General features: G+C 45.1%; 1 protein-coding gene across 2 annotated transcripts; it reads right to left on the bottom strand.

Annotated features, from left to right (window-relative positions):
* Positions 1-233: 233 nt before the first annotated feature.
* On the bottom strand, positions 234-14409 carry LOC112257489 (cysteine and histidine-rich protein 1). 2 transcript variants are annotated; one of them, XM_042310376.1, is made up of 6 exons: positions 13252-14409; positions 12207-12301; positions 11901-12044; positions 10666-10886; positions 568-746; positions 234-496 (listed from the first exon to the last, which is right to left on the bottom strand). In XM_042310376.1, exons 1-6 carry the CDS (start codon positions 13549-13551, stop codon positions 284-286), a joined length of 1152 nt encoding a protein of 383 aa, XP_042166310.1. In that variant the 5' UTR covers positions 13552-14409; the 3' UTR covers positions 234-283. The 2 variants fall into 2 exon arrangements, with proteins under 2 accessions (XP_042166310.1, XP_042166311.1); XM_042310377.1 differs by having other exon boundaries at positions 10675-10886; positions 13252-14406.
* Positions 14410-24590: the final 10181 nt, after the last annotated feature.

Raw genomic sequence — 24590 nt, forward strand, 5'->3', positions numbered from 1 at the left:
CCTCTCCCCTAACACCCCCATAGTAACAACTTCCTCAGTCCATACAGATGAATTCCCCTAGCAACACCATCCGGTCTCCAAAGCAACACTAAAAGCAGCACCTGAAATGGTGGGGTTCCCTAACTCTCTCAATATGTGGTCTAGTGGGCTGTGTCTGTGTGTGTGTGTGTGTGTGTGTGTGTAAAGAGGTATCAGTGGTGTCTCACTTTAAACTCAAACTTCTCTCTCTCATGTCCTCTACACGTCTCTCTCGGTCCTCTCCCTCCTCCTCCTCCTCATCTGTCTATTTCTGGATCTGGAAGATGAAGAGTCGAAGGTTGATGTTCTTGGCGGCCAGTAGTTTGTTACACTCCACAGAGTCGGTGATGGGCAGGGGAACGTAGTCTGTCTCGTTGGTGTCGTTGCTGAACGCGTGATGGTGGATCACAGGCTTGATCCTCACGTCGTCGTACGGACCTTTCAACAGCAGGAAGGAACACTCTATAGCCGAGTTCACCTAGAAGGAAGAGGGTGAACGTTAGAGAGAGAGCGAGAGCGAGTCGAGAGAGAGCGAGCGAGCGTGTGTACCTTGCTCTTGAGGATGAGCTGGAAGGAGAGGGTGCGTTTGCAGGAGAGGTTAGGGTTGCGTTCAGAGTCGTTGACCCTGGCCTTCAGTACCCAGGTCTGGTTCAACACGGTGAAACGAGGACTCTCATAGTACAGACGGGTGATGAAGTCATCTGTCCGGTACGGCCTGAACTGGACCTCTGGACAGGGCAGAGAGAGGGGGAAAGACTCATGTTTTCTGTGTGTGTGACTGGTCCTTTCAGACAGATTTAAATTATTGTCCTGGAAGTCAGATACTCAAATCAAATTTTATTTGTCACATACACATGGTTAGCAGATGTTAATGCGAGTGTAGCGAAATGCTTGTGCTTCGAGTTCCGACAATGCAGTAATAACCAACGAGTAATCTAACCTAACAATTCCACAACTACTACCTTGTACACACAAGTGTAAAGGGATAAAGAATATATACATAAAGATATGAATGAGTGATGGTACAGAACAGCATAGGCAAGACACAGTAGATGGTATCGAGTCCAGTATACACATATGAGATGAGTAATGTAGGGTATATAAACAAAGTGGCACAGTTTAAAGTGGCTAGTGATACATGTATTACATAAAGATGCAGTAGATGATATCGAGTACAGTATATACATATGAGATGAGTAATGTAGGGTATGTAAACAAAGTGGCATAGTTTAAAGTGGCTAGTGATACATATTTTACATCAATTTCCATTATTAAAGTGGCTGGAGTTGAGTCAGTATGTTGGCAACAGCCACTCAATGTTAGTGGTGGCTGTTTAACAGTCTGATGGCCATGAGATAGAAGCTGTTTTTCAGTCTCTCGGTCCCAGCTTTGATGCACCTGTACTGATCTCGCCTTCTGGATGATAGCGGGGTGAACAGGCAGTGGCTCGGGTGGTTGTTGTCCTTGATGATCTTTATGGCCTTCCTGTGACCTCGGGTGGTGTAGGTGTCCTTTGCCCCTGGTGATGCGTTGTGCAGACCTCACTACCCTCTGGAGAGCCTTACGGTTGTGGGCGGAGCAGTTGGCGTACCAGGCGGTGATACAGCCCGACAGGATGCTCTCGATTGTGCATCTGTAGAAGTTTGTGAGTGCTTTTGGTGACAAGCCGAATTTCTTCAGCCTCCTGAGGTTGAAGAGGCGCTGCTGCGCATTCTTCACAACGCTGTCTGTGTGGGTGGACCAATTCAGTTTGTCTGTGATGTGTATGCCGAGGAACTTAAAACTTTCTACCCTCTCCACTACTGTCCCGTCGATGTGGATAGGGGGGGTTAAGATGTGGATAGGGGGTATCAAGTCCCGCTCTGTCCCGTCTGTGGATAGGGGGGGTATCAAGATAGGGGGGTGCTCCCTCTGCTGTTTCCTGAAGTCCACGATCATCTCCTTTGTTTTGTTGACAATGAGTGTGAGGTTATTTTCCTGAAACCACACTCAAAGGGCCCTCACCTCCTCTCTGTATGCCGTCTCGTCGTTGTTGGTAATCAAGCCTACCACTGTATTGTCGTCTGCAAACTTGATGGTTGAGTTGGAGGCGTGCATGACCACGCAGTCATGGGTGAATAGGGAGTACAGGAGAGGGCTGAGAACACACCCTTGTGGGGCCCCAGTGTTGAGGATCAGCGGGGTGGAGATGTTAGCTACCCTCACCACCTGGGGACGTCCCGTCAGGAAGTCCAGGACCCAGTTGCACAGGGCGGGGACGATATCCAAGGTCTCGAGCTTGATGGCGAGTTTGGAGGGTACTATGGTGTTAAATGCTGAGCTGTCTTGTCCAGATGGGTTAGGGCAGTGTGCAGTGTGGTTACGTTGTCTGTGGACCTATTGGGGCGGTAAGCAAATTGGAGTGGGTCTAGGGTGTCAGGTAGGGTGGAGGTGATATGGTCCTTGACTAGTCTCTCAAAGCACTTCATGATGACGGAAGTGAGTGCTACGGGGCGGTAGTCGTTTAGCTCAGTTACCTTAGCTTTCTTGAGAACAGGAACAATGGTGGCCCTCTTGAAGCATGTGGGAACAGCAGACTGGGATAAGGGTTGGTTGAATATGTCTGTAAACACACCAGCAAGCTGGTCTGCGCATGCTCTGAGGGCGCGGCTGGGGATGCCGTCTGGGCCTGCAGCCTTGCGAGGGTTAAAACGTTTAAATGTTTTACTCACATCGGCTGCAGTGAAGGAGAGTCCGCAGGTTTGGTAGCGGGCTGTGTCAGTGGCACTGTATTGTCCTCAAAGCGAGCAAAAAAGTTATTTAGTCTGCCTGGGAGCAAGACATCCTGGTCCGTGACGGGGCTGGTTTTCTTTTTGTAATCCGTGATTGACTGTAGACCCTGCCACATACCTCTTGTGTCTGAGCCGTTGAATTGCGACTCTACTTTGTCTCTATACTGACGCTTAGCTTGTTTGATAGCCTTGCGGAGGGAATAGCTACACTGTTTGTATTCGGTCATGTTTCCGGTCACCTTGCCCTGATTAAAAGTAGTGGTTCGCGCTTTCAGTTTCACGCGAATGCTGCCATCAATCCACGGTTTCTAGTTTGGGAATGTTTTAATCGTTGCTGTGGGTATAACATCGTCAATGCACTTTCTAATAAACTCGCTCACCGAATCAGCGTATTTGTCAATGTTGTTGTTGGACGCAATGTGGAACATATCCCAATCCACGTGTGTGTATGACAGTGTGTACTGTGGATTAGGGCTGTTTACAGTGACCGCATTATCGCCACACCGGCGGTCACGAGTCATGAAGGCAGTCAAATGTCACGTGGCCGTTTAGTCACGGTAGCTAGGCTTCTCCAAACTCTGATGCTGCTGATGGTCATCAGTAGCCTACCAAACGTGCTAACTGCCTGGTTCTCAGCACTCCCTCTAATCACTCTGACATCAATGCAAATGTAATGGAAAATCTAATCAAACACTTCATGAGAGCCCATGAGCTCATGTTGCACAACATTTCTATAGGCTATGCTATTGTGAGAAAACAGAGTGATGGCCTCTTAAAAAGAGGAGGATCCCATCAGCTTTCTATAGGCTAGGCCTACTATATTTCTCAACTTTCCTAATATTATGCACATTGCTTCTCTTTACAACAGGAGTATTGCCTACCTGACATGCATGAAAATGAACCACGGTAAAAGGGTTCTTCATTCGCTATTTAAGTGCATAGATGACATGTATTTTTTCCCCCTGCCCGTTTTGAGACAGGTGCATGATAATGGTCCATTCTAAATCAAAACAAATGTCACACACATATATTATTTAGTATATGTAAAGACAATATTAAATCAAGAATAGTGTGATGGGTGACAACATTAGCCTATCACTTCTGAATTATATATCATCACCTGTGAACAATGCCCAGCATAAGAAACTGCCTTTTTTTTGCACATTTTTCAAATCTTAGTGACACACTTCATGTAGTCTAGCCCATAAAGCCTATATGTTTTGATAAGGTTTGTATCACAACTAAAGTGGCCAAATAACTTCTTAAAATGAAGCACATTAATCCACTTTACAAGGGGTTTAGAGCGTAACTGGCATACATAAGCAGCACGTGAGTTTCTCAGGGAGAAATGGCACAACGCAGCACTCCGGGCCGAGGGCACAACGGGACTGGCCGCAAAAGGCCTGTTTTTTTTTTTAGGGTGCATTACGGCCAAAGGGGAGGCTGCCGTGAAATTCGAGGCATTATCAAGTGCTTGTCAAATTGTGAATGAGAGACTGATGAAGTGTGTAGTCTGTGCAAAAAAAAAAAACAGAGCTCCTGCCTTTCAAGCAACTTTTTTCATGAGTCACGTCATACAGCCTTATAATGTATTAATAATCTAAACATATAGCCCAACGTTTATAGAACAAAGTCACATTAATCACTCTAAATTAAGCAGATAGGAGGACCTATTTCTTTGTTAACCGCTCAACACAGAATAGTGCGCAATTCCTCAAATCGTAAGGAGAAAATATTTATATTTTATTCAGCTCTTTTTTTCAAATTGAATTCTTCATAATATAAAATAATGCCACGGAATTCGAAGCAAATCTTGTCTGTTAAATGATCTAGTGTAGCCCACAGCCATATGACATAGCCAGATCAGGACCTAACATGAGGACAACTCAGAGTATTCTGTTCTTCTGAAATATACTACATTTTCTTCATATCATGTTTCTTTAGACCTGTCTAAAATAAATAATGGATTTATTGTGAAGGTGTAGGCTGTTTTACTTGGATTCATTAGACTTTTAAAAATTGTAGATGTTCCAAAGGTCTGCATCGGTTTGTGGAAGCTAGGAGATGCTAAATGTGTTTATGTAAATTAACGGTCAATTACCGGGAGACCGACAGTTATTTGCTTGACAATCACCAGCTGATGAAATTCCGTGACCGCGACAGACCTAACTGTGGAAGTCAGGTACTGCGTGTATCACAGCCTCCTCAATCACTTGTTATAGCCACCGTTTACAGGCCTCCTGAGCCATATACAGTGTTCCTTACTGAGCTCCCTGAACCTTGTAGTCAGGGCAGATAATATTCAAGTTTGTTTAGTGACACAGACCCAATCCAACAAGGTTTTTGGAGCCATCATCGACTCGGTGGGTTGTGTCTAACATGTCCGCCAGACCAACGCATTGCCAGAGTCATACCCTGGATCTAGTTTAGCCCGGTGGATATAAACATTCTGGATCTAAATGTTTTTCCTCATAATCCTGGAAGATTAGAAAATACCTGAGCCCAGATCAAGGCTCTGCATCGGTCCTCATGCTTCTAGACTCCTCTTGACACCGGCGATCACCACATTCTTTTGGAAAGATTAGAAACCCTAAAATTGGTCTGCACAGACAAGCTCTTACTTGGTTTAGAGTTTAACTGTCAGAAAGATATAATTTTGTCTCTGTGGATGGTTTATCCTCTGACAAATCAAATGTAAGTTCCACTATTGTTTTCACTATATATTCTACATCCTGGTGATGTCATTTGGAAAGTCAATATCAACTTTCACGGCTATACGTATGCAACACAGCTGTACATTTCGATGAAACATGGTGAAGCCCCAAAATTGCCCTCCCTGGAAGCCTGAGTTTCAGACATAAGGAAGTGGATGGCAGAAAATGTTTAACTTTTAAACTCAAAAACAGATGCTAGTTCCCGGTCCCAAGAAAGAAAGATCTGCTGTTGGATCTGACAATTAATCTTGATGGATGGACAGCCGTCTCAAATAAAATCCGTAATCCATGCTTTTGTCACTTCTAGATTGTACTACTGCGATGCTCTACTTTTCGGCTCCCCGGATAAAGCATTAAATAAACTTCCATTAGTGCTAAAACACAGCTGCTAGAATCTCTACACAGCTGCTAGATTCTCTACACTCTACACAGCTGCTAGAATCTCTACACAGCTGCTAGAATCTCTACACAGCTGCTAGATTCTCTACACAGCTGCTAGATTCTCTACACAGCTGCTAGATTCTCTACACAGCTGCTAGATTCTCTACACAGCTGCTAGAATCTCTACACAGCTGCTAGAATCTCTACACAGCTGCTAGAATCTCTACACAGCTGCTAGAATCTCTACACAGCTGCTAGAATCTCTACACAGCTGCTAGAATCTCTACACAGCTGCTAGAATCTCTACACAGCAGCTAGAATCTCTACACAGCAGCTAGAATTCTCTACACAGCTGCTAGAATCTCTACACTCTACACAGCAGCTAGAATCTCTACACAGCTGCTAGAATCTCTACACTCTACACAGCAGCTAGAATCTCTACACAGCAGCTAGAATCTCTACACAGCAGCTAGAATCTCTACACAGCTGCTAGAATCTCTACACAGCTGCTAGAATCTCTACACAGCTGCTAGAATCTCTACACAGCTGCTAGAATCTCTACACAGCTGCTAGAATCTCTACACAGCAGCTAGAATCTCTACACCTCTACAGAATCTCTACACTCTACTAGAATCTCTACACTCTACACAGCTACTAGAATCTCTACACAGCTGCTAGAATCTCTACACAGCTGCTAGAATCTCTACACAGCTGCTAGAATCTCTACACAGCAGCTAGAATCTCTACACAGCAGCTAGAATCTCTACACAGCTGCTAGAATCTCTACACTCTACACAGCAGCTAGAATTCTCTCTACACAGCTGCTAGAATCTCTACACAGCTGCTAGAATCTCTACACAGCAGCTAGAATCTCTACACAGCAGCTAGAATCTCTACACTCTACACAGCAGCTAGAATCTCTACACAGCAGCTAGAATCTCTACACAGCAGCTAGAATCTCTACACAGCTGCTAGAATCTCTACACAGCAGCTAGAATCTCTACACTCTAGCAGCTGCTAAAATCTCTACACAGCAGCTAGAATCTCTACACAGCTGCTAGAATCTCTACACAGCTGCTAGAATCTCTACACTCTACACAGCAGCTAGAATCTCTACACTCTACACAGCAGCTAGAATCTCTACACAGCTGCTAGAATCTCTACACAGCAGCTAGAATCTCTACACAGCAGCTAGAATCTCTACACAGCAGCTAGAATCTCTACACAGCAGCTAGAATCTCTACACAGCAGCTAGAATCTCTACACAGCTGCTAGAATCTCTACACAGCTGCTAGAATCTCTACACAGCTGCTAGAATCTCTACACAGCTGCTAGAATCTGCTAGAATCTCTACACAGCTGCTAGAATCTCTACACTCTACACAGCTGCTAGAATCTCTACACAGCTGCTAGAGATTCTCTACACAGCTGCTAGATTCTCTACACAGCTGCTAGATTCTCTACACAGCTGCTAGATTCTCTACACAGCTGCTAGATTCTCTACACAGCTGCTAGATTCTCTACACAGCTGCTAGATTCTCTACACAGCTGCTAGAATCTCTACACAGCTGCTAGAATCTCTACACAGCTGCTAGAATCTCTACACAGCTGCTAGAATCTCTACACAGCTGCTAGAATCTCTACACAGCTGCTAGAATCTCTACACAGCTGCTAGAATCTCTCACAGCTGCTAGAATCTCACACAGCTGCTAGAATCTCTACACAGCTGCTAGAATCTCTACACAGCTGCTAGAATCTCTACACAGCTGCTAGAATCTCTACACAGCTGCTAGAATCTCTACACTCTACACAGCTGCTAGAATCTCTACAATACACAGCTGCTAGAATCTCTACACAGCTGCTAGAATCTCTACACAGCAGCTAGAATCTCTACACAGCAGCTAGAATCTCTACACAGCAGCTAGAATCTCTACACTCTACACAGCTGCTAGAATCTCTACACTCTACACAGCTGCTAGAATCTCTACACAGCTGCTAGAATCTCTACACTACACAGCTGCTAGAATCTCTACAATACACAGCTGCTAGAATCTCTACACTACACAGCTGCTAGAATCTCTACACTACACAGCTGCTAGAATCTCTACACTCTAGCTGCTAGAATCTCTACACTCTACTAGAAGCTGCTACACTCTACTAGAATCTCTACACAGCTGCTAGAATCTCTACACACAGCTGCTAGAATCTCTACACAGCTGCTAGAATCTCTACACAGCTGCTAGAATCTCTACACAGCTGCTAGAATCTCTACACAGCTGCTAGAATCTCTACACAGCTGCTAGAATCTCTACACAGCTGCTAGAATCTCTACACAGCTGCTAGAATCTCTACACAGCTGCTAGAATCTCTACACAGCAGCTAGAATCTCTACACAGCTGCTAGAATCTCTACACAGCTGCTAGAATCTCTACACTCTACACAGCTGCTAGAATCTCTCTACACAGCTGCTAGAATCTCTACACAGCTGCTAGAATCTCTACACAGCTGCTAGAATCTCTACACAGCTGCTAGAATCTCTACACAGCTGCTAGAATCTCTACACAGCTGCTAGAATCTCTACACAGCTGCTAGAATCTCACTCTACACAGCTGCTAGAATCTCTACACAGCTGCTAGAATCTCTACACAGCTGCTAGAATCTCTACACACACAGCTGCTAGAATCTCTACACAGCTGCTAGAATCTCTACACACAGCTGCTAGAATCTCTACACAGCTGCTAGAATCTCTACACAGCTGCTAGAATCTCTACACAGCTGCTAGAATCTCTACACTACACAGCTGCTAGAATCTCTACACTACACAGCTGCTAGAATCTCTACACTGGCTTCCTGTTAAGGCTAGGTCTGATTTCACGGTCAACAATAATAAAACATATTTGTAATTTACAAAATGTAAAGGTTTTACTGCTAACCTACAAAGCACTACATGGGCTTGCTCCTACCTATCTCTCTGATTTGGTCCTGCCGTACATACCCACACGTACGCTACGGTCACAAGACGCAGGCCTCGTTATTGTCCCTAGAATTTCTAAGCAAACAGCTGGAGGCAGGGCTTTCTCCTATAGAGCTCAATTTTTATGGAATGGTCTGAATACCCATGTGAGAGACGCAGACTCGGTCTCAACCTTTAAGTCTTTATTGAAGACTCATCTCTTCAGTGGGTCATATGAGTGAGTGTAGTCTGGCCCAGGGGTGCGAAGGTGAACGGAAAGGCACTGGAGCGACGAACCGCCCTTGCTGTCTCTGCCTGGCCGGTTCCCCTCTCTCCACTGGGATTCTCTGCCTCTAAACCCTATTACAGGGGCTGAGTCACTGTCTTACTAGTGCTCTCGCATGCCGTACCCATAAAAGGGGTGCGTCACATCATGCAAGGCTTTTCTCGCTATACTCAACATGTGTGTTGAGTCACTGACATGATCTTCCTGTCCGGTCTCGCACCCCGTTGGACTGATGCGGTGGAGGAGATCTTTGTGGGCTATACTCAGCCTCGTCTCAGGGTGGTAAGATGGTGGTCTGTTGGAATCCCTCTAGTCGTGTGGTGGCTGTGTTTTGGCAAAGTGGGTGGGGTTATATCCTGTCTGGTTGGCCCTGTCTGAGGTTATCGTCAGACTACCCGTCCGTCCGTCCGTCCATCCATCCATCTCAGCCTCCAGTGTCTATGCTGTAATAGTGTATGTGCCAGGGGGCTAGGGTCAGTCTGTCCTGTCTGGTGAAATTCTGGTGTCCTGTGGGAACTTAAGTACGCTTCCTCTCATTCTCCCATCTCTCTCTCTCTCTCTCTCTCTCTCTCTCTCTCTTTTTAGGAGGACCTGAGCACTAGGACCATGCCTCAGGATGTCCTGGCCTGATGCCTCGTGGTTGTCCCCAGCCCACCTGGTCATGCTGTTGCTCCAGTTTCAACTGTTTTGCCTGCAGCTATGGAACCCCTGACCTGTTCACTAGATGTGCTACCTTTTCTAGGACCTGCTGTTCTCAACCCCCTCTCTCTACTGTACCTGCTGTTCTCGACCTGCTGTCTCTACTGTACCCCCGACCCCCTCTCTCTACTGTACCTGATGTTCTCTCTCTCTACTGTACCCCTCGACCCCCTCTCTCTACTGTACCTGCTGTTCTCGACCCCCTCTCTCTCTCTCTCTACTGTACCTGTTGTTCTCGACCCCCTCTCTCTCTCTACTGTACCTGCTGTACCTGCTGTTCTCGACCCCATCTCTCACTACTGTACCTGTTGTTCTCGACCCCCTCTCTCTCTCTACTGTACCTGCTGTTCTCGACCCCCTCTCTCTCTACAGTACCTGCTGTTCGACCCCCTCTCACTACAGTACCTGCTGTCTTGACCTCTGATTTCTCAGCTATGAATAGCCAACTGATATTTACTCCACAGGTGCCCACCTGTTGCACCTTCTACAACCACTGTGATTATTATTTGACCCTGCTGGTCATCTATGAACGTTTGAACATCTTGAAGAACAGTCTGGCCTTAATGGCCATGTACTGTTATAATCTCCACCCGGCACAGCCAGAAGAGGACTGGTCACCCCTCATAGTCTGGTTCCTCTCTAGGTTTCATCCTAGGTTCCTGCCTTTCTAGGGAGTTTTTCCTAGCCACTGTGCTTCTACATGTACATTGCTTGCTGTTTGGGGTTTTAGGCTGGGTTTCTGTATAGCACTGTGACATCTGCTGATGTAAGAAGGGCTTTATAAATACATGTAATTTGATTTGACAGTGTGGAAGTAAGGTACTGTGTGTGTGACAGTGTGTACCTAGCCTACCTGTGAAGCCTATCTTCTCGTAACAGAGCAGGGAGAATATAGAGTTGTAAAGGGTTAGTTCTCTGCTGTGGCTCTGGTCCATCTCCCCCAGGATGCCCATCAGCTCTGTGCCAGTCTTGGTGGGATGGCAGCACTCCTCCTCGTGGGCCGGTAGCTCGTGGAACGGTCCCTTCCATGGGCAGCCAATCCGCTTATACTTACACTGCGTCACCCTGGCAACACATCAGGAAGTGGGAGTTTAGGGCCAATCATGGGAGTGCATCGCTTAAAGCCATCACCCTACAGATCTGCAAACACGGAGGGGTTAGGGTGTGTCGGAGGAAACACTGTGCACCTGGCAACCTTGGTTAGCGCGCACTGCGCCCGGCCCGCCACAGGAGTCGCTGGTGCGCGATGAGACAAGGATATCCCTACCGGCCAAACCCTCCCTAACCCGGACGGCGCTAGGCCAATTGTGCGTCGCCCCACGGACCTCCCGGTCGCGGCCGGTTACGACAGAGCCTGGGCGCGAACCCAGAGTCTGGTGGCACAGCTGGCGCTGCTGTACAGCGCCCTTAACCACTGCGCCACCCGGGAGGCCCTATTTTTTTTTAAACAAGTAATTTAATTATTTAAATTTTGTTCATTTTTTTCCTGTGAGCTCAATGCACACATTGCAGTTTCTCTAGAGATAAATCAGATCCAGCCTGAACTGTGAGATGTAGTAGGAAGTTGTAGTTTCCAATATTATACATAGTTTAACCAAGAAAACGTGGTAACTAACTACAATGACCATAATCCATTGCGCACCTATTTGTCCGGTGTGTGTGTTTCTTTTACACCGACTACAGAATAGACAGTAGACTGTGAAATCGAGAGCAGCTGTTGCTTCACTGGGTATCTTTACCTGAAAATACATGATCTAAGTGATTGATAGTTGGTATTCAGCAGTCATAAAAGTATGCCTTATTTACTTTGAAGAACTACTAAAATGTTGATATTGTCAGACAGCAGCTCGTTATATCAATAAATTATCGCTAATAAGCAGTAATGGGCAGTCACTACCATCACGGGACTCTTATTAATTGTTATATTCTGTGTTGTTACAGAATTCAACCCACATAATTCATTTAATGTTTAAAAAAAATTATAGAACCAAAACGACCTCAAAACACTAATCGCTCAGCACTAAGTGTTAGTGTGTGTGTGTGATTGTGTGTGTGTGTGTGTACCAATGAGGTGTGTACCTGTCTTGACACTCCTCTTTCTGGTGCCTCTCTAGGCTGGAGCGAGGGAACTGTTTGAGACAGAAGGGACAGTCTGTGGGCAGCTCACTCACAGCCTTCTCTACAGCCAGGTTCCTACAACACAGAGACTTGGTGATCTCACACCTGGGGGGGGAGACAGAAAGATGGGGCACACTCAATCAACCAATTATATACTGAACAAAAAAATATATAAAAACACACCATGCAACAATTTAAAAGATTTTACATATATCGATTACTCACTCAGTCAATTCAAGTGCATCTGTAAACTGTGTGTGTACAGACCTGCAGTTAGGACACGTGGCCTGCTCCTCTTTCAGACGAGAGTCAGCCAGCAGGTGGATGAAACAACCAGCACACATCAGGTGACCGTTAGTGCACTGTAGAGCAGAGAGGAAAGGGTTCATTTTATTGGACCTTTATTTTACCAGGCAAGTCAGTTAAGAACAAATTCTTATTTTCAATGACGGCCTACTGGGGAACAGTGGGTTAACTGCCTGTTCAAGGGCAGAACGACAGATTTTGTACCTTGTCAGCTCGGGGATTTGAACTTGCAACCTTTCGGTTACTAGTCCAACGCTCTAACCACTAGGCGACACTGCCGCCCCGTAGGTGTTTGGTGTGTCCATACACACCAAACACACCTACGGTGTGTCCATACTGTTGACATGAGTCTTTAAAAATCAGTGTTAATATGCTCATTTGCTTTGGGGTGGGGAGAGCATCTCGTGGTTATTTGAGGGCTTGCTACTCAGTATCACAACACAGTAAACTGGGTAAGAGAGGAGAGCAGTTCACTCTGTGTAAGGTGACATCTTGGGGCTTTCCTATTTCCTAGGGGGGTTAGCCTGGGTTAATCAATGTGCAGAACAAACATCTGCAGGTGTTCATGTCTTATTGGCAAACCTGAATAGAAATGGCTCAGGTGCCATTTTGAACACCTACATCCTGAGGATTTATAGATCATCTCTTTTGCAGCGCTGAGTACTGTCTACTGGTATTATTTATAGGTCATCATTTCTCTGTACAGCGCTGAGCACTGGCTAACCCTTCTGAACACGGTATCTACTGAGCTAGCGGCTAGCCTGCGTCCCTGGGCCCAACATCCTCTCTTCACCCATCTAGCTAACGTTACAGCCCACGACAGGTGCTGATCAGTAGGCTTACAGATTTTCCTCAACCCCTACTTCATGCCTGACATTCCTAACCTGTGAAGCTAATTAGACATGCTATTTGGGTCTATTTAATACGAAGTTAGTTAGCTCGCTGGCTAATATTGACAGGTGGGACAGAGTTGGTAGGCCAGGACAGGTGTTTTGACAGCATTTACCTGATAAACGGAGGCTTTGGGCAGATCTAAACACACCGTGCAGCACAGGACTGAATACAGCCTCTCTTCCAGCTTTCCCGACTCTCCCTCCGGCAATCTCATCCGCTTCTTGGGCGGCGGCTCGTCCGGGTCCGAATCGGGCCCGAGTCCCTCTCCTCTTCGGAAGCCCACCTCCTCTTGCATTGACGGCCCACCGACCACTGTCTCCAGAGCTGCCCCCACCGCACCAACCCCCAGGCCGCCCGAGGAGCCTGGAGCCGCCGCGACGCCCACCTCACCACGCTCTTCCATCGAGGACATGGTGGTGTTTGTCAGGCGTAATCTAGCGACCGGTTAGCTAGCTGGCAGATTTAGCGACCCCAGGCTCGGCAAGGGAAAGCCAGGACAGCTGGAATGGACGTTAGCTAGTGAGTTAGCTAGTTAGCTAGCTAGTTAGTAAGTAATGTTGCGCAATACGCGTTGAATTTAACAAACGGACGTTTTAGTAATTTTCCAAAATAGTTTTTTTTTTTTTTTTGATGGTCGTTTTCGTATAGAAATGTAGCGCTGTTGACTGGCGGTTTTAACGAATATATTCAGCTAGCTACATGCTATAGCTAACAAGCTCACAAAAACACTCCGGTCCTCGCCCTCGTCTAGCTAGAACAAAACAACCCGTCAGAGATGTTTTTGTGTTGTCAAGTCGCAGTTATTTGCCGTGACAGCGCATGAGCGGCCGTTCATAACGGCCCGGTTCGGCTGGTCGGTAAACGGTTTTTTTTTTCTCTCCCCCCCCCTCCTGTTGCCAGCTCGCTATCCACTGGACCTCCGGGACGTGTCAGTTTTGGAGAAAAAAATCAGAGAGATGTTCAGACAGGTCGCTAGGATTTGCCTAGTTGAACTACACAGACATCTTTGTTTTTCTCCTGTCCGGACCCTCCCCTCCTCCTCCTCTCCCCGACTTCACTACACCCTAGCTCGGCTGCACCTTCCAATCCTAACCGGTGTTACTCAGCTATGGTCACAAAAACAGCAAATCCCGAGTTTCGTTGCTTGATAAACTGTCAATATTTTTGCCAGCTGCTGTTATGGCCTCCCTTGACAGTCCTTGAGCTGCGTCGCAGATTGGCTAACAGTGGAATGGGGTTTTTTTTGTTATTTTTTTGTAGCAGATGACTTGGGGGGGTATTTAAACAGTGGGTGCGCATGCGCGGTTGCGGTCTGCAGGGTGCGTGTGGGGGACCGGGTAGAATTTTGGACTTGAAAGGTGACCAGAACCCGATATGCGACAAAATGGAGCACCTCACCTGAAGGGCATCACCTGCCTAGACACGGCTAGACATAATCTGACACATCATGCTACCTGAAACCCTGGTTGCCCCTGCACCATTGATAGCCAACTAAATGTAGCAACAATAGGCCTATATATATCCATCATTTGTCAAATGATGTAATAGACAAACACATTGGGTGATAGCAGCAGAACCCAGGTGTTGTGATCTTGTTGATAATTATTATTACACTTTTTGGTCACACAAAACATTGCCACAACTGTTTATCTTGTGTCTGACACAGAAGATAAACAGTCAAAAGGTGGTGTTAGAAGGGGGTAATGAGGAGGCCTGGTGTCAGCTATCTGATTGGGCAGGGTGGGGTTGCAGCCTGGGATTGGCCAAAGGGACATGCCTTATATGGCTAAATGACATGACCAGAGACCAACATCTCCTACACACACACACACACAGCTGTCACTACCTTAACGTACGTCACTGGGGCCAAGCTCCCTGCCACCCAGGACCTCTATACCAGGCGGTGTCAGAGGAAGGCCCAAAAATTGTCTAAGACTCCAGCCACCCAAGTCAGACGTTTCTCTCTGCTACCACACAGCAACCGATGAACCAAGTCTGGAATCAACAAGACAGTGAACAGCTTCTACCCCCAAGCCAGAAGACTGCTAAATAGTTAGTTATAAGTGCATATCTACCTCAATTACCTCGTACCCCTGCATATTGACTCAGTACTCGTACCCCTGCATATCGACTCAGTACTCGTACCCCTGCATATCGACTCAGTACTCGTACCCCTGCATATCGACTCAGTACTCGTACCCCTGCATATCGACTCAGTGTACCCCTGCATATTGACTCAGTACTACCCCCTGCATATCGACTCAGTACTCATACCCAGCGTACCCCAGCGTATGTGCCCCTGCATATCGACTCAGTACTCGTACCCAGCGTATGTGCCCCTGCATATCGACTCAGTACTCGTACCCCCCTGCATATTGACTCAGTACTCTGCGTACCCCTGCATATTGACTCAGTACCCCTGTGCCCCTGCATATCGACTCAGTACTCGTACCCAGCGTATGTGCCCCTGCATATCTCACTCAGTACCCCTGCATATTGACTCAGTACCCCGTGCATATTCACTCAGTACTCGTACCCAGCGTATGTGCCCCTGCATATCGACTCAGTACTCGCGTACCCAGCGTATGTGCCCCCTGCATATTGACTCAGTACTCGTACCCAGCGTATGTGCCCCTGCATATTGACTCAGTACTCGTACCCAGCCAATGTGCCCCTGCATATTCACTCAGTACTCGTACCCAGCGTATGTGCCCCTGCATATTGACTCAGTCCTCGTACCCAGCGTATGTGCCCCTGCATATTCACTCAGTACCCCTGCATTTTGACTCAGTACTCGTACCCAGCGTACCCAGCGTATGTGCCCCTGCATATTGACTCAGTACTCGTACCCAGCGTATGTGCCCCTGCATATTGACTGAGTACTCGTACCCAGCGTATGTGCACTAAAAACAGGTCCCTTTCCCCTTTACACTCAGGAGGAGACCGGAAGTGAATCCACAAGTCACACTGTTACTGGTGACACCCATCATCATCCCCTATCTCTCACAATGAACCACGCCAAAATCAACTTCACTTACTTCAAAAACCGACTTAACAACTTAACCTAACTAACTTAACTTACTTAACTTAGCCTGGCTACAGTTGAATCACCAAGACTGCATATCCAAAAACCGTCTTCGGGATTCGGTTGTGGCTTCATTGACTGTTTATCATCAAGACATCACATGACTACATTGCCCACATTGGCCTAGTTAGTACCGTCATACTCAACTGGCGGCCTGCGGACCGGACCCGGACCCAGAACGTGGTCAATATGCCCCCCCTCCCCTTCGACCTCTTGTATCATATAAACACACATGAGACATGGCAGAATGCCTAGCATTGCAGAAAATATGCCTTAAATCGTTTTTTTTTTTTAAATCTCTGCCCCATGGCAAAATGTGTAGAAACTGCAACATTTTCTCTCTGCCAACAAGAGGGGTGTGAAAAGTTTAGGGTCGCATGGGTTGCGAGGTGGCAATTTTGTTACTACGCTGATAAATTCCATCCAGACCTTTTGGGAAATTTGTGTGACCAGACTTTCTCAAATAGTACTGGAGTGCCCCTGACCTAGCAGTTGTCGTTCCTCAGATACCACTACAGCTGCAAGCTCCCTCCATGTGCACCAGGTGGTGCAAATACCCTACAAATGCTATTGTTCTCAACTTAAATTAAAAGCATATCACATCTACACTGAACACAAAATATAAATGCAACATACAACAATTTCAATGATTTTACTGAGTTACAGATTATATAAAAGGAAATCAGTACATTTAAATCAATTCACTAGGTTCTAATCTCAATCGATGTGGATGGTTAGGGGTGCGAAATTTGTGCCTAGTTCCCAATGCAGTAATAACGAGCAAGTAATCTCCTGAGTACAATCATACATTAGTTATTACATAGAGAATGAGTGATGGTAGTATAGATGATATCCTATACATGAACCAAGTGGCATAGTTAAAGTGGCCATCATTACATAAGGATGCAGTCGATGATATAGAGTACAGTATCCCATATGAGATGAACAATGTAGGGTAAGTAACATTATATAAGTAGCATTGTTTAAAGGGCTAGTATATCATCATTTCCTATGGATCTCACATAAACTGGGAATACAGATATGCATCTGTTGGTCACACAGGGAGGGAGGGAGGGGGAGAGGGAGAGAGAGGGAGGGAGAGATGGAGAGAGAGGGAGGGAGGGAGGGAGGGGGAGGGAGGGAGGGAGGAATGAGGAGAGGGATGGAGGGGAGAGAGATAGGGGGAGGGAGGGGAGAGAGAGGGGGGAGGGAGAGAGGGGGAGGGGAGGGAGAGATAGGGGGGGAGGGAGAGAGAGGGGGGGGAGGAGGGATGGTAGGGAGGGGGGAGGGGGAGGGAGAGAGAGAGAAGGGAGGGAGGGGAGAGAGGGGGGAGGGAGGGAGAGAGGGAGTGCGGGAGGGGGAAAGGGAGAGAGAGAGAGGGGGAGAGAGGGAGGGAGAGAGAGAGAGAGAGAGAAAGGGAGGGAGAGAGGGAGGGGGAAAGAGGGAGAGGGAGGGAGAGAGAGAGGGAGGGAAGGGGAGAGAGGGAGGGAGGGAGAGAGAGAGAGGGAGAGAGAGAGAGAGAGGGAGGGAAGGGGAGGGAGGGAGGGAGGGAAGGGAAGGAGGGAGAGAGAGAGGGAGGGAAGGGGAGAGAGGGCTGAGGCTGAGTGACAACCAATTGGCAATAGAAACCGGCAGACATAAAAAGACATGGCTACCCAAAGAGTAATGTGGTCACTGCACGACAGGAGAGGTAGAAACAGAGATGCATTTTCTCCCTTACTGTGAGAAATATTCCTCACAAAGAGATTCATTATTCACCGAAATTACTACATTTATTCAAAATGTTAACTTATTAAACCCAGTGAATAAACTCAACGGCTCCTCTGGGCGAAGGAGCAACAGCTCCTCTGGGCGAAGGAGCAACAGCTCCTCTGGGCGAAGGAGCAACAGCTCCTCTGGCAGCTAAATATGTATTTGTTTACAATAGCCCGAGGGACACTGAATAATAACATCTGCATAGTGAACATTAACTTACTCATTATTAGTATTATTATTATTACTATTATTCTTATTATTGTTGTGATTATTATTCCAAAAGAGTAATGGTAGTAGGGGTGATGATGGTTGTTTAACGATGGTGGTGGTAGTAGTAGTAGTAGTAATGATGGTAGTAGTAGTAGTAGTAATGATGGTGGTAGTAGTAGTAGTAATGATGGTGGTAGTAGTAGTAGTAATGATGGTAGTAGTAGTAGTAGTAATGATGATGGTAGTAGTAGTAGTAATGATGATGATGGTAGTAGTAGTAGTAACGATGATGGTAGTTGTAGTAGTAATGATGGTGGTAGTAGTAGTAGTAATGATGGTGGTAGTAGTAGTAGTAATGATGGTAGTAGTAGTAGTAGTAATGATGGTGGTAGTAGTAGTAGTAATGATGGTAGTAGTAGGAGTAATGATGGTGGTAGTAGTAGTAGTAATGATGGTAGTAGTAGTAGTAGTAATGATGGTGGTAGTAGTAGTAGTAATGATGATGATGGTAGTAGTAGTAGTAATGATGGTAGTAGTAGTAGTAATGATGATGATGGTAGTAGTAGTAGTAATGATGGTGGTAGTAGTAGTAGTAATGATGATGATAGTAGTAGTAGTAGTAATGATGGTAGTAGTAATGATGATGGTGGTAGTAGTAGTAGTAATGATGGTGGTAGTAGTAGTAGTAATGATGGTAGTAGTAGTAGTAGTAATGATGGTAGTTGTAGTAGTAGTAATGATGATGATGGTAGTAGTAGTAGTAGTAGTAATGATGATGGTAGTTGTAGTAGTAATGATGGTGGTAGTAGTAGTAGTAATGATGGTGGTAGTAGTAGTAATGATGATGATGGTAGTTGTAGTCGTAATGATGATGGTAGTATCAAATCAAATCAAATTTTATTGGTCACATACACATGGTTAGCAGATGTTAATGCGAGTGTAGCGAAATGCTTGTGCTTCTAGTTCCGACAATGCAGTAATAACGAACAAGTAATCTAACTAACAATTCCAAAACTACTGTCTTATACACAGTGTAAGGGGATAAAGAATATGTACATAAGGATATATGAATGAGTGATGGTACAGAGCAGCATAGGCAAGATACAGTAGATGGTATCGAGCACAGTATATACATATGAGATGAGTATGTAAACAAAGTGGCATAGTTAAAGTGGCTAGTGATACATGTATTACATAAGGATACAGTCGATGATATAGAGTACAGTATATACGTATGCATATGAGATGAATAATGTAGGGTAAGTAACATTATATAAGGTAGCATTGTTTAAAGTGGCTAGTGATATATTTACATCATTTCCCATCAATGCCCATTATTAAAGTGGCTGGAGTTGAGTCAGTGTCAGTGTGTTGGCAGCAGCCACTCAATGTTAGTGGTGGCTGTTTAACAGTCTGATGGCCTTGAGATAGAAGCTGTTTTTCAGTCTCTCGGTCCCAGCTTTGATGCACCTGTACTGACCTCGCCTTCTGGATGATAGCGGGGTGAACAGGCAGTGGCTCGGGTGGTTGATGTCCTTGATGATCTTTATGGCCTTCCTGTAACATCGGGTGGTGTAGGTGTCCTGGAGGGCAGGTAGTTTGCCCCCGGTGATGCGTTGTGCAGACCTCACTACCCTCTGGAGAGCCTTACGGTTGAGGGCGGAGCAGGTGCCGTACCAGGCGGTGATACAGCCCGCCAGGATGCTCTCGATTGTGCATCTGTAGAAGTTTGTGAGTGCTTTTGGTGACAAGCCGAATTTCTTCAGCCTCCTGAGGTTGAAGAGGCGCTGCTGCGCCTTCTTCACGATGCTGTCTGTGTGGGTGGACCAATTCAGTTTGTCTGTGATGTGTATGCCGAGGAACTTAAAACTTGCTACCCTCTCCACTACTGTTCCATCGATGTGGATAGGGGGGTGTTCCCTCTGCTGTTTCCTGAAGTCCACAATCATCTCCTTAGTTTTGTTGACGTTGAGTGTGAGGTAGTAGGTAGTAGTAGTAGTAATGATGGTGGTAGTTGTAGTAGTAGTAATGATGATGGTAGTAGTAGTAGTAATGATGATGGTAGTAGTAGTAATGATGGTGGTAGTAGTAGTAGTAATGATGGTGGTAGTTGTAGTAGTAGTAATGATGATGGTAGTAGTAATGATGATGGTAGTAGTAGTAGTAGTAATGATGATGGTAGTAGTAGTAGTAATGATGATGGTAGCTGTAGTAGTAGTAATGATGATGGTAGCTGTAGTAGTAATGATGATGGTAGTAGTAGTAATGATGGTGGTAGTTGTAGTAGTAGTAGTAGTAATGATGGTGGTAGTTGTAGTAGTAGTAATGATGATGGTAGCTGTAGTAGTAGTAATGATGATGTAGTAGTAGTAGTAGTAGTAATGATGATGGTAGCTGTAGTAGTAATGATGATGGTAGCTGTAGTAGTAATGATGATGGTAGTAGTAGTAATGATGGTGGTAGTTGTAGTAGTAGTAATGATGATGGTAGTAGTAGTAGTAGTAAGGATGATGGTAGTAGTAGTAGTAATGATAGTGATGGTAGTAGTAGTAGTAGTAATGATGGTGATGGTAGTTGTAGTAGTAATGATGGTGGTAGTTGTAGTAGTAGTAATGATGATGGTAGTAGTAGTAGTGATGATGATGGTAGCTGTAGTAGTAGTAATGATGATGATGGTAGTAGTAGTAATGATGGTGGTAGTTGTAGTAGTAGTAATGATGCTGGTAGTAGTAGTAGTAGTAAGGATGGTAGTAGTGAGGATGGTAGTAGTAGTAGTAGTAGTAGTAATGATGATGGTAGCTGTAGTAGTAGTAATGATGATGGTAGCTGTAGTAGTAATGGTGATGGTAGTAGTAGTAGTAGTAATGATGGTGATGGTAGTAGTAGTAGTAGTAATGATGGTGATGGTAGTAGTAGTAGTAGTAATGATGGTGATGGTAGTAGTAGTAGTAGTAATGATGGTGATGGTAGTAGTAGTAGTAGTAATGATGGTGATGGTGGTAGTAGTAGTAGTAGTAATGATGGTGATGGTAGTAGTAGTAGTAGTAATGATGGTGATGGTAGTAGTAGTAATGATGGTGGTAGTAGTAGTAGTAGTAATGATGCTGGTAGTAGTAGTAGTAGTAATGATGGTGATGGTAGTAGTAGTAGTAGTAATGATGGTGATGGTAGTAGTAGTAGTAGTAATGATGATGGTAGTAGTAGTAGTAGTAATGATGGTGATGGTAGTTGTAGTAGTAGTAGTAGTAATGATGGTGATGGTGATGGTAGTAGTAGTAGTAGTAATGATGGTGATGGTAGTTGTAGTACTGATGTAATGGTGAAGATGACAGTTTAGGGAGTTAGTTGTTTGTTAGTTATAGTTTCATTTTCTGTATTTAGTCTTTTATGTGTATTCTATTTATACTATTGACTGTTGATTGTCATTTTTTTATACATGTTTTAAATATTTGTTTGCATTATTATTTACTACAATTTTATATTATTATTCTTGATTATTTTATTACAATGTATGTTGTATACATTGTTGCTTTGGCAATAGTGACGCAATGTTTTTCATGCCAATAAAACAGCTTGAATTTGAATTTGATAGGGAGACAGAGAGGAGGGCTGTTTATGTGAGAGAGGGAGACAGAGAGGAGGGTTGTTTAAGTGTGTGTGTGAGAGAGAGAGAGAGAGAGGAAAGAATTAACAAAAAAAACAGAGCAAACTAGAATGCTATTTGGCCCTACACAGAGAGTACACAGCGGCAGAATACTTGACCACTGTGACTGACCCAAAATAAGGAAAGCTTTGACTATGTACAGACTCAGTGAGCATAGCCTTGCTATTGAGAAAGGCCGCCGTAGGCAGACATGGCTCTCAAGAGAAGACAGGCTATGTGCTCACTGCCCACAAAATGAGGTGGAAACTGAGCTGCACTTCCTAACCTCCTGCCCAATGTATGACCATATTAGAGAGACATATTTCCCTCAGATTACACAGATCCACAAAGAATTCGAAAACAAATCCAATTTTGAAAAACTCCCATATCTACTGGGTGAAATTCCACAGTGTGCCATCACAGCAGCAAGATTTGTGACCTGTTGCCACGAGAAAAGGGCAACCACCGAAGAACACACACCATTGTAAATACAACCCATATCTATGCTTATTTATTTTATCTTGTTTTTATCTTATTTTATCTTGTGTCCTTTACCATTTGTACATTGTTAAAACACTGTATATACATATAATATGTCTTTATTGTTTTGAAACTTCTGTATGTGTGATGTTTACTGTTAATTTTTATTGTTTATTTCACTTTATATATTATCTACCTCACTTGCTTTGGCAATGTTAACACATGTTTCCCATGCCAATAAAGCCCTTGAATTAAATTGAATTGAATTGAGAGAGAGAGAGAGAGAGAGAGACAGGGAAGAGGGCTGTTTATGTGAGAGAGGTAGACAGAGAGGAGGGCTGTTTATGTGAGAGAGGGAGAGATAGAGAGACAGAAAGAGAGGAGGGATGTTCATTTGAGAGAGGGAGAGATAGAGAGAAAGAAAGAGAGGAGGGATGTTCATTTGAGAGAGGGAGAGATGGAGAGACAGAGAGGAGTTATGTTCATTTGAGAGAGGGAGAGATAGAGAGACAGAGAGGAGGGGTTTTTATGTGAGAGAGGGAGAGAGAGAGAGACAGAGAGGAGGGATGTTCATTTGAGAGAGGGAGAGATAGAGAGACAGAGAGGAGGGATGTTCATTTGAGAGAGGGGAAGAAAAAGAGAGATAAAGAGAAGCGAGCTGTGTTTGAAAGAGGGAGGAAAAAGAGAGGGAGGGAGGGCTGTTTTGAGCTGTTTTGTGCCTGAAAAGGGAGGAGGAAGAGGAGAGAACTGAGCTGTCTGATCTGCACTGGTCTCTGCGATAGAGAGGAGAGAGGAAGGAGGAGAAGAGAGGAGAGGATAGGGAGATGAACAGAGATAAAGGAATACTGGACTAACCCGTGAGGATAGGGAGATGAACAGAGATAAAGGAATACTGGACTAACCCGTGAGGATAGGGAGATGAACAGAGATAAAGGAATACTGGACTAACCCGTGAGGATAGGGAGATGAACAGAGATAAAGGAATACTGGACTAACCCGTGAGGATAGGGAGATGAACAGAGATAAAGGAATACTGGACTAACCCGTGAGGATAGGGAGATGAACAGAGATAAAGGAATACTGGACTAACCCGTGAGGATAGGGAGATGAACAGAGATAAAGGAATACTGGACTAACCCGTGAGGATAGGGAGATGAACAGAGATAAAGGAATACTGGACTAACCCGTGAGGATAGGGAGATGAACAGAGATAAAGGAATACTGGACTAACCCGTGAGGATAGGGAGATGAACAGAGATAAAGGAATACTGGACTAACCCGTGAGGATAGGGAGATGAACAGAGATAAAGGAATACTGGACTAACCCGTGAGGATAGGGAGATGAACAGAGATAAAGGAATACTGGACTAACCCGTGAGGATAGGGAGATGAACAGAGATAAAGGAATACTGGACTAACCCGTGAGGATAGGGAGATGAACAGAGATAAAGGAATACTGGACTAACCCGTGAGGATAGGGAGATGAACAGAGATAAAGGAATACTGGACTAACCCGTGAGGATAGGGAGATGAACAGAGATAAAGGAATACTGGACTAACCCGTGAGGATAGGGAGATGAACAGAGATAAAGGAATACTGGACTAACCCGTGAGGATAGGGAGATGAACAGAGATAAAGGAATACTGGACTAACCCGTGAGGTATGACTGTCATGGGTTGTGTTATTTATAGCTACGACAGAGGTGTGTGTGTGTGAACGATCTGTGTATTATGTTGTTTGTGCACATGTGCATACATGTGTGTGTGTTTGTGTGTGTGTGTGTGTGTGTGTGTGACTGCAGTGACACTGTGTTTGCTGATGGTGCCATGTATGATGGGTGGAATATGATTGTTAGATTATTAATTTTCTAATGATAGTGCAGCATTGTCAGAGTGTGTTTGTATGTGTGTCTGTGTGTGTGTGTGTTTGTGTGTGTGTCTGTGTTTGTGAGTGTGTGTTTGTGTGTGTGTCTGTTTTTGCGTGTGTGTGTTTGTGAGTGTGTTTGTGTGTGTGTCTGTTTGTGTGTGTGTTTGTGAGTGTGTTTGTGTGTGTGTCTTAATATTGTGTATGTGGATATGTACAAGAATTGTGCCTATGAATTTGTTTAGGTGTGTGTCTGCGCATGAGCCCAGCTCTCCAACACCGCCATGACACTGCTTCGTAGTGTGTGTGTGTGTGTATGTCACAATGCTTAATAGCATGCTCTGGGATTTCTATTGGAGCAGCTGTTTCTGAGCATCTTCCTAGAGCCAGTTTAACGGTCGGTGGGTTAGCATG

Source organism: Oncorhynchus tshawytscha, linkage group LG31, assembly GCF_018296145.1.
Source record: "Oncorhynchus tshawytscha isolate Ot180627B linkage group LG31, Otsh_v2.0, whole genome shotgun sequence".
In the NCBI taxonomy this organism is placed as follows: domain Eukaryota; kingdom Metazoa; phylum Chordata; class Actinopteri; order Salmoniformes; family Salmonidae; genus Oncorhynchus; species Oncorhynchus tshawytscha.